Raw genomic sequence first — 11,600 nt, 5'->3', positions numbered from 1 at the left:
GGAGGACCTGACATGAGAAGGAGCGTTGACCTACGCCTTTCAAATGTTAGGCTATTTTTAATGTATTCAAAATTCAACACAGCATCAGTCAATTTGTTCTCACATTTGACAACACAAGAGTGTCTTCAAATCTTGGTGTGGGTGGAAGTCACTGAATATCAGGATGTCTCAGCACTTTCCAGTCAACTCTAAGATTCCCCAGCAATCTGAACGGCAAACTGCACATAATTTCTGTTGTATTGTTTGAATATTCTTCATGGGTTGTTCAGGGATGCTGTTCTGTAGAATTCAGTTATTTATAATTACTTGAAAGACTGAGCAGTCTGCAAGAATCCAATGTGACAATCACAGCAATTCTCAGATGCATTGTGAAAGAATTCATCTTTTTAGGTATTTGACGTACTGTTTTTGAACAGTTCAAATTCTTGTTTTGAGTATGTCTTGTCTTAATGATTGATATTCCAAGTGGGCACGGCATTACGTAAAACCAGGTCACCACAGATCAGCGTATTTTGAAGACAATGGACAAATTCAATCAACTAAAGAGACAGGCAAATTAACTGTGTAGCAGCAATTAATTTGGTCTCATTTACATACATTGGGGTACCAGATGGTCTAAAAGTTGACCATACTACTTCTATGGTTCTCAGAATGAGACTTTGGCATGCTGTATGTAAATGAGTTCTGTGATTGGCATACTCACAGTGGGTGTGGCTAAAGTTTAGGTTGCACTCGGCTTGAAACTGAACGACTAATACTGTTGCACAAATTTGTCTCAGAGAAACTTTCCATCATTCAAAATCAAGAATAAATCAGGGATCACCGTGTCAAATTTGGAACTAGAGAGACAATTTACCTAAGATTTACCAACATTTGAAATTCAAAATGGCCGCCATCACTGTGCTAAATCTATGGGGAAAAGTTAAATTTTCGATTTCCCAAAAAATAAGTCAGTTTAACTGCTTTATTTACTCCATGAGCCTCAAAATGAGCCCCAACAAACAAAACAGCATTGTAAAAGTTTGAGAATCTGTCTTCAAGGCACATTCTACCTTAATGTTACGATTGAAAAATTCGCAAGATGAGCTTAAGCAAATAAACTGTGATTCCCATATTGTGCTTTGTGTTTTATTATTAGAGTGATAAGGTTTGACTGAGAGTAATCAAAGTAAACACGAGGCAGAGATTTGTTTAAGATAGTACATGCCTTGAAATTGTGAGACTTACTTTTTCTCAAACTTTCTATTAGAGAACTTTGAACCAATTCCTTTCTACATCAAGAATAAAAATCAGGTGTCACCATGCAAAGACTAGAGAAACAAATCACCTGACATTTACCGATATTTGAAATTCAAAATGGCCGCCATCCCTGTGTTAACTTTATGGGGAAAAATTAAATTTTTGATTTTGATAAATATCAGCCAGTGAAAATATTTACTCCATGGGCTTCATAGAAGCCCCACAAGAGGCACACTAAAAAGTACCGTACAAGTTTTAAAGTTTAAATATCAGTACTGGGGTGCATTTTTAAACCCTCTGAGTGCCAAAGTCAATTTTTGTCGCCTTTATAAAATATACCCAAGTCAATTTTTTCAGATATTTGTCGAAATTTTGATAAAAAGCTGTAGCCAATGAAATATGATGTTCATTTTGTCCAAAATTATTAAAAGACTCACTGAAAACTTCATAAAAATTGTTAAAATGTTGCAATGAAATTTTGGTGGGAAAAATTACAGCACTCAAAGGGTTAATTTATCACTGAAGAAAAACTGAGACTGATCAAGACCATGAAGTCCAATTTTGCAACAGCCGGCAACTTTTATTTACACACAATGAACTGTTACAAAGTTTATGCAAATGATTTTGGTTAAAGGTCACTTGATGATGTCATACATAATGATTACTGACAGCTGCCATGACAACACACACAAAAAAAGATTCTTAACAAAAATTTTGAAAGGTGCCAAAGAAAAATGTTTGGGAATTTCAGGCGACTAGCTCAAATTCTATTGACTGAAATTCTCAGATTTCAAGTAATGCAAGCTTCTACCTCAGATGAAAGGAAAAGTTTAAAGAGTAGGATTTTTCGTGAAATTGATCAATTTGACAGTGTATCTGAAAAGTAGCAAAGTGCAGCGTGTAGAAAAGACTGAACGCAATACTGACAAATGGGAATCTAAGAATAATTTGTCAAATCTGACTGCACCATATCTTTTTTATTCAGTGAAGAACATACAAACAGGAATCTGATTGTACTCTTAACGTTACATACAAGTGATCTTTAGTTTCACGGGATACTTTCAATTGATTAAATAAAAGTGTAAACAAAATGAGAAACAGAAATTGCTTACAAAATGGTAGCTTCTGTGTGTGAGAAAGGTGTCAAGATTTGCTTCAAGTAATGCTGAGGAGAAATTAAAATGACACATTTCTTTTAAAAACATAATTATTACAATCAAATGCTGAAATGTGGTGTTAAGACCACGGTGACTCTTTATAATTTCTTGAATAGATCAACTTATCGAAGTCTCAGCAAAATCAACACTATCTTTGCACTGTACTCTTTGAAATTTCATTTTCATTGAAATGGGAAACTTTGACATAACAACATTTGCATTTTCAAGTTTGTGCTGACATTCGTCTGCCATTTTAAGATCCCTACCAAAACTTTTCACAAATCCTGATGGTCTACCTGATGCCAACTAATCCATCAATCTGAGTATCTACAATGCATTTGAAATTCCAATTTACATGTTAGCAATGCTGGCATAACACAAATCCCTGTAAACAATCTGTCATACCAATGATACGAGATGTCTGCTTATCTTATAAGATTATGAAATATTAATTTTGTACGTCATTTTGCAACGGTATATTACACACCCTATCTGCCATGTTGGTTGTACATAAACTTGAACGTCAGACATACCACTTCTAAGGAAACATTACACGTATGTAGAGTTGGTGTCACATTACTTCATTGACAGTATATCAACTTTAATACTGACAACTGACATGAAATAAAATTGGTTTATTATCTTGTACCTTGGTCTTAGTCGTTATAGATCACGACTGTCAAGTCAGGTATTTATCAAGTTGAGCCAGTCCATATCAGAGATGGTAAATTGAGTGTAAACCTTGGTGATTTAGTCACTAGGGTAGTGTCATTATTCAACCATGGTTGAACGTGGTACAGGTTTAATTGTCGTAATTCACTGATTAATTATTGCAATTATTCTATTCTGCTTGAATCAATCAAGGTATTGGCGTATTCATTCCACAGGAAAGTTGCAAAAACTCATTTCCATAGCAAATAACTGGATACAGAAATTCTGGCTTGACTTATAGTATGACAGAGACCATTAAATTCCCTACCAAAAAGTTACCTGGAACTTTGGATCAAGTGTATTGCATAGATATAATGAAAGAGGGGGAAAATAACATTTTGTGCTTTCAGTGACAATCGCATTCATAAGCTAGTAAGAAATCTGTGAATTTGGCACATCTTTTACAGCTTTGTGTTGAACATTTTCAATTTCTTTCCGTCTCATATAAGCATACAAGGAACAGAGCTTGTCAGAATACTGCTGTATTTACACAATTTGAAGAGAAAAAAGAAAAACACGAGAAGCATTTTAATATACACTGTTTCTTCACACTTTTCAAACTTTTTTTTATTGAAATCATCATTATCTACAGAAACAATTTTTACAACAGCTGATTTAAGTTTTTCGTAAATGTGACACAAGAACTGTAAAATGTTCCATATTTAGAATTATGACAATGTTGTATGCCAAAGTAGATCATCATTTAACAATATGTCAAAACTGGGACAGTTTCTACATTATCGATATACAAAACAACTTGAAATCTTATTTACACAAACATATTGATAAAGGAAAGCTATGAACACAGAGCAATACATGTTGAAAACTCACAGTTGATGAAAAAATTCAACTGTTTATAAAAATTGAACATATCTACATATTTTACATGGTAAATATATCTGTCACATTAAGCTGCCAAAGAAGGGTACTTGGATGTAAGATTTAAACTTTGTTGTGCTTGCGTGTTTCGCAATGGCCCCTGCAATGCAGCTTGTTATTGCATATATTTGAAAAGATAAGTACCTTGCCGTGGGGTCTGTTTAATATCTGTTGTTCCAATCAGTCTTAAGTTCTCTTTATCATCACAAGAAATATATTCATTTTCATGAAAAAGAGAAAGCCATCATTGACAAACACACTGTATTGTATGTTAGTGGCATTTTTTCCATCACTGGTATTGAGATTTCATCAAGGTTGTCCACCCCTCCCCTTTGGCTGCAGATGGAATAACCCACACATGGTGAGAGCACCTAAAAACTGTTGATGCTAACCAGGTTACCCTATTCATCCCTAATTACCTGTAAACCGATCCACACTCACCATTGATAACAATGGGGTGGGTCAAACCATTGTGGTGAAAGGGTTTTAGCCTTATACAAATGCCTGTTACTACAGAAAGTCTGTCTTGATGTGATGAGCATCAAATTATGAAATGCAACTCTCATTGGAAACTACTGATTCAACGGAGGCTAATTTCTAAAAGGCTGGTCATCATAGTTCCTCATTGAACTTGTGACATGAAAAATTGCGATGCAAGGGTTAGTAAGACTAGGCATTGAAATATTTTTATAAACTTAGAGTTTGAAATATTGCCGTCTGGTTGCACAAAATGGCAGCTGGTAAATATTTGAGGTTGTTAGGGATTAATCATGCTCTATCTCTTCAAAACTTAACTTCCATGGTTTGAACCAACCTTTTCGGCAATGCATGAAATACATGAAAAGTTCTAATTTTTGAATTTCAAGAGAAAACTGTATGCCACAGTCACGTTTAATGACGTTTGATTATTCTCAGTAGCACACATACATACACTGATCTTTCTGGAACACTATGCACAGACATCAAAACAACCTAAGGGAAAGTAAATGTTTTCTTTTGAACTGAAAGTACAACGTTGTTTGGTTTTTTCCATCTTATATGACAGTTGCCGAAACCATGCCCACATTGTTTCCTTGTGAATGTTTTTCATGGCACTTTTACCATGCCAAAGATGTCAAGAACAGGCTACACTGTGTACTTGACACTGAACATCAATCCGATAAATATTTTATTGTCAATGATGTCTTTCTCTGAATAATGAAAAAAAGTCTGATATAATCTTTTTATGGCCAATCTTGAAAGAGAAATAATAATAAGAGGGCTTATGGACCATCATGAAACAAAGATAAAATGTGGAGTCTTTTCGGTTTGAAAAAACAGGATTTCATGTCATGATGGTTCTTTTTTGTGTGAAAATTGAACAATGACTTTCACGACAATCCTTTCCCAGATTTTTCTAAAAATTTGAAAATATATGATTATTATATCAATTCTTGAAAAAATGGCATTTTTGATATAAATCAACTCTATCCTTTTCTCTTGGTTTGAACATTGGTTCATAGGAATTGATAACTGTCATAATATTACCCTGTACTGTTTTTTTTGAAATTTAGAAAACTGATTGGGGTGCAAATGGCTGCTTGATCTGTCAACAGGAAGGTAAACAGGTATTTCTGGGCTCTCCTTTTGCCCCACCCCAACCCACCCCTCTAACACTCTGACTAGTATCGTCTATCTCTTTGGTCCCTGTGTTGCATTCTGAAATGGATACCGGTGTCGCTGTCGCCGGCTCGCTGCCAGGAATACCCAGAAACACGTCCGTTTCCCTCCATGTGCAGACCAGGTCTCTGCATTTGTTTATTGCTTTCCTGTAGCCTGTCTCTCCGGGATCTATACGTCTTCTCGGACACCTGGAGTCAGGGAGAAGAAGAAAGGATAAAATGAAAGAAATGATGATCAGTATATAAGCAGACCTTGAACTTGTCTATAATATCACCTCTACCTAACCGCCTGTTTCAGACTGAACACCCTTGTGTTGGAATGATACTATATGATACACTGGTATGCATTTTCATGTCCATACACAATAAGATAGTAACTCAGCAGAAGTCAGAACTGTGTATTATGAAAATGGTGTATTATAAAAATGAAGATGTACACATGTGACATTTTCCTGGTAGAGAAAACAAATTTTCACAAAAATTAATACCAGAAAATATGTATTAAGTTTATATATCCATAAATTCTACGTTAAATGTTGAATGAAATGTCATTTTATTGTCCAAATTTACATTAGAAAGGCTTTCTCTCGTAAAGAGCATAAAGAAAGCAATAAAACGTAAATGTTGGCAAAACAATATTGTCTTGTGATTTTTATGGCACAAGATGGAGCTACATCAGAAAGTGTGTCAACGTGCACTCATAAAATTCACTCCATACAAACACGTCAAACTTATTGAGTAACAAGTCATGCAGAAATGAACCAAGCTGATATAGAAATGACATTGAAGGGTCATCCGTATCATCATGTCTTTGCATAACAGATTACTGATATTAAAGTCCTCAGTCTGTTTATGTTCAATGGTCCAAAATTAAACCCAATGTTCATCCATGCAGCAGGAAAGATTCTTACATCCTCGATAATTAGTGTTCTGTCTCAACAAACAGGAAGGCAACACGCTGATTTTTGTTTGACACAACAGGCAGTTGATGAATATTCCATTATCAAGATACCAGCATATTTCTGTTTGGCGAATCAACCACTGATTTGAGTTACTATATTTGGTTTATGTAAATTCACTCAGTGCAGACTGCCTTCATTCTGTATCAAACTCACACACAAGGGTGTCCACTGTGCGGGTGTTATATACCTTCCAATGCAAATGACCAGCCCAATACATCGCTGACAGAACTTAGAACTCTCTCACGCACAAACACTGAAACAGACACACACAAACATAATCACACATACAGAAATTTCCGTCCGACAAAACGATGATCACACAACTATGGGGGACCATTGCTGCAATACATACAAACTGGGAGGTCATCTCAAACAGTGCATAAACTTAGCCTCTCTATCAGGTGTTGTCTCTCACGTCTTTACGGGCCCAAATGAATATCTTTTGATGCACTTTTTGACACTTGTCTGTTTCTCTACCCATCGTAAATCTACTGAAGAATGTACAGTACAATTATTTATTTTTAAGAAACTTAACGCCAAAGTTCTGTTATTTTTTCAAATGACTCGCAAATGATCCATAATTGATCTCCCCATCTATACAACTATTCTTCAGTGTAGAAAGACTCCCTAGGTGCCTGTCCTTTAAGGACACTACTCTTGGCGATTAAACCACACTAGACCAATTTGTGGACTTTAATACTATGTACATATGGACACCCTAACAGATGCAAGCTTCTGTGTTTTGTTATCCAGAATAATTACTGATTGCATCAAGAATATGCAACCTTGGGCAAGTTACACGCCAGTCTACATATACTTACTTGATAGATAATCATTGTTAAAAACAACATGTCCTTGGTAAAATTATAAGCCTATTATAGCTATGTATAACATGGTTTACTGTTTGTTATGACTATTTGGTACAGTGGAATCCCTATGGAGGGTATAACACATGGTTTGATAGTCTGTTTGTTGGACTGCAAAACTGGGAAAAGGGGGTTGGGCAGTGCTGCAACTATCAAAATATGTAAGAATATCTATGCCATCCTGAAGTCAGTTGTTTACAAAATATTTGATTTCACGGTCACTCTGAGTTGTTTCAGTCGCCAAGTTTAACTGACACGCGCTGTGGAGCTTGAGTTTTGTGTTGGGAATGTATTAAACTTGCGATGGACATCAGCCTAATTAGGAAATCATTAAAGATGGATACATTGTGGTTGTGATGATGTAAAGACAAAGGCTGGCATGGTTGTCATGACGAACAATAACCAGGTGTTGTGACAATGCTAATACCACATTCTTGTATCAAGCCGTATGTGTGACAACTTACATGGGGTGCAACGTCACATCACGTGGTAAAAATCAGAGTTTTATAACAACAAACAGTGGTAGTGTGGGACAAAAAGCAAACGTGTGTCGGTGTATTGCAGTGTGACAGTTTATCACTGTCAAGTCTACAACACTCGTCTCAATATATACTTACGTGTCATTTTGTGATTGCTAACCTTGTTGTAATAAACAGGACAGTGATGTCAAAAACCTATGAAACAGGGACATTGGTGTTACACACTAAACCTATGAAATAGGTACAGTGGTTTTATACACTGGATAATATTTTACACTGTGACAAACCATCAAAGCAGCCACTATGTCATCCCTGGGTGTTTTTATTCTCAGTGACAACTGTGTGAGATTTTCCTGTCAAAGCACACTCAGCAAGCATTCAAACCATGCGTGGGCAACCTGTGAACAGTAACCATGTACCTGAACATCTCAAGACTAAGTCTAAATCCTCTGAGCCTGTGAAACCATAGTAGAATCCTGTCACCTTGAAGCCAGTGTTTGATTAATCCTCTTCCCATGATGGAAGTGTTTGAATGTATTTAATATCAAGTGTATACTCAACATTGGAACTGAAACATATGGTCTAATCCACAGGCCACGGTCAGCTCCACTGAAATGGAACTGCCGTGAGATTGTACAGTTGGTCACCAGGGATTTGAAATTGTAGTCTCTACTTTTCCTAAAGTTTCACTTTTGATTAGAGGATCATAAAATTACATACAGGTGGCCTAGCTAATTGTGTTGTATACATTCTTATGTGGTGATGCATTGTGGGAAATCCAGGTCACAACTGCTAGCACAAATTTGCGACAGCATGCATGTGTGCAAACAAACTTAATATAGAGTAGGGCTAAATGACCTGTCTTTAATAGCATATATAATCTTTCAGATTGTGTGAAAGAAACTACATTCGAATTCTAAGAATTTCCACTGAAGGATGGGCCAAAATATTTTGTCTGTAACTTGTTAATTTGCCCCTGCCTTTCGTGTTCTTTCATCTTTTTGTAGCAAAAAATTAACACCATTTCAAACGCTGCATGACACGCAAAAGCAAAACAAAACACAACAATACAAATAGTAGTTACACATACACCAGGGTACAAACAAAAACCCAATACACAACAGTAGGGGCTGCCTGCAGCTCTCTTGTAGGGTTGTCTACCATTGGTCCATTTCTATATATTTCACTGTTCACACAATATGTAAATTTGTTGAACAGGTGGTATAAATCCTTGAACCAACGGTATCATTTCTTCTGATGAGCTGCTGGTTAGCCCTCATGAGGAGGGGTGGGGGGTCACAAAGTACAGGTGTGAGAAGTGGGTCACTGTGCAGGAGCCATGGCAGTGGATTGAAGTGGTGTGCTACGTAGGAATACAGTCTATGTGTCACTTTAACAGTGTATTTCCTGTGGTGCCCAGTGACTAGGTATAATTTCCACTATGGATATATAATTCATTAAGCGGTGACAGTAGGAAGGGTGCAAAGTTTATATCAACAAGTTGAAAGGAGACACTTTGAAAGCACTTCACAGCCTCAAGAATTCAGTAAAATGTAAAACACCAGTAAAATTTAGACAAAATTTTATGAGCGTAATATAGATGTAGTAGAACATGAACGTGTTTCACTGTGATTAAAGTACCAAATGCCATGAAATCTGTGCCATGACTACTGGGGTAACACTTGACCCTGACAATGAACATCTCTCAACAACTGCAGGAGTGTGCTTTGTTGGAAATTACTGTGCTTCTGTTTCTATGGACTGTCATAAATAAAATCTTTGAAGATTTATGGGGTTTCACAATCCCGCAGCAGTCCACAACAAACAATATAATGATGAAACCTGAAACGCTGTCTGCAGGATTCCTAACACATTTATTGTTACAAATTTGTCATCACTTCCTGAGTGTTGCTAATTCCTGTAATTTGAGAATGCCAGGCCATCACGCGACAAGAGGTAACCTGACAAATGTAAATATTTGTTTTAATTTCATCAGAAATAAAAGCCTTGATAACTAATTTGTCAGCCAAATATTGGTCTTGGATAGTTTTAGAAAAGGAAAACATTTTTACTTGATGTATTGATGATTGTGTTCAGCGCGTAACTGATTGGTTGATTTCTACTTATCCTGTGGAATATTACACAGTATCAGATCTTTAAAAGTTTTCAGATGATAAAAATCATATTTTGTTATTGAAATAAAGAAACTCTACTTTGGAATATTAAACCAGAAAACAACACTTTATGCAATGACTGATGTAGAATGCCGTGATAGCTTAATAGGTACCATTATTGAGGTCTGAAGAAAACTGTATTGGACAAGAATCCAAGGGAACTAAGTGTTGATGAGACAGTGGGGTATGTTGCTGATATATTGGTTACAGATTTCAGCATTAATCTTGCAGGTAGATAATGGAATATACAGAATCTTGTGAGAGAATGAGAATAATATGGATTTGAGTGTCTGTGCACTGCTGGACATCTCCAACTACGGCATGAAGATCAGATGGAGTGAGTGTAGAATTCCTTACAAGTTCCCATTACAATGACAGTGGAAGCAAACGTGATCAGACCGGTGCATTTAGGGAAACCACAGCATGCATAGAAAGCTTATCTATAGAGGCACACAACAAGCAAACATGCGCTTTTCTCTTTAAAATCTACAAAGCTTTTTAAAAACAGCAACACCATCACCGCTCAGAAACAGTTGCCCACTTTTACCTTCCGAAGAGTCGCTGGCATGAGGTCGTGAAGATCGGCGCATGTTAGTAGATGAACGACGTGCATTAACCCATTCTCTACGACGCTGAATCTTATCTCGCACCTGGATAATACGTACAATGATTGACAGTTGCCATACAGATATTAGATAATATGTACAATGATTGCCATACAGATGTTAACGCATATATTATAACACATACAGTAGCACGGAATAGGAAGATATGGTAAATGCACAAAATACATATACCGTTTAACAACCATATTTGGAATATACCCTTTGTGTCAAGTAGAGGGTTGGACTTACACACAGGGTAAAAGGGGGAGAGAAGAGAAAGGGTTGAATATGCCATTTTGAAAACAAGTTTTTGTTTTTAATATATTAAAAGCACTTTCCCACTGCTCCTGAAAGCTCAATTAATGCATAAATATTAAAATGTTACCATATCAGGGTATAAATGCTAGTACTAAAATGTTTGCAATAATTGTAAAATAGGTGAAGTGTGGTTACTGTAATGTAAATAATGATTGCACAGTCACTAGCTACAGGTTTTCCACATATACATTTGTGGACTTCTGTTAGCACTGAAATGTAAATATTTTCAAAACAGGAAAGTTCAACAAAGAACTTCACTTTCTTTAATACTTCAGACTGTATCATTTTCACACTTTGAGACAATTTCTACCCTTCTCTATAATCTGCTAAATTTGGGTAAGACGGCTGTGCTGAAAGTTTGTTTTTTTACAAAATTGTGATTTGCAAATCTTTCTCCCTGGCAAAAAAACTGTGATTTCAGTGAGATGTTACTGTATACTTGATGTCAAAACATAACAATGAGAACATCACAACAATAAGAACATCACAATTACAATAATATGACAAAACAATATTTTAACAGCATAGACACATAAAGGCATATTTCCC

General features: G+C 36.1%; 1 protein-coding gene across 3 annotated transcripts in view; it reads right to left on the bottom strand.

The window, feature by feature from the left end:
* Positions 1-1,793: 1,793 nt before the first annotated feature.
* The window catches only part of LOC139138964 (cytosolic carboxypeptidase 6-like), a 54,476-nt gene continuing 44,669 nt past the window's right edge, over positions 1,794-11,600 (bottom strand). Inside the window, exons 13-15 of one of the 3 annotated variants that reach the window (XM_070707611.1) lie at positions 10,676-10,778; positions 8,093-8,149; positions 3,634-5,836 (exon numbers count right to left, since the gene is read on the bottom strand). In XM_070707611.1, the coding sequence (XP_070563712.1) occupies positions 8,142-8,149; positions 10,676-10,778 (111 nt within the window). In that variant the 3' untranslated portion in view covers positions 3,634-5,836; positions 8,093-8,141. Of the gene's footprint in view, positions 5,837-8,092; positions 8,150-10,675; positions 10,779-11,600 lie in introns of all 3 variants that reach the window. The other 2 variants (XM_070707610.1, XM_070707609.1) reach the window with 2 other exon arrangements.

The sequence above is a fragment of the Ptychodera flava genome, chromosome 8 (genome assembly GCF_041260155.1).
Source record: "Ptychodera flava strain L36383 chromosome 8, AS_Pfla_20210202, whole genome shotgun sequence".
NCBI classification, from domain to species: domain Eukaryota; kingdom Metazoa; phylum Hemichordata; class Enteropneusta; family Ptychoderidae; genus Ptychodera; species Ptychodera flava.
The sequence above is the reverse complement of the archived record's forward strand: the minus strand, read 5'-3'. Positions and strand labels throughout refer to the sequence as shown.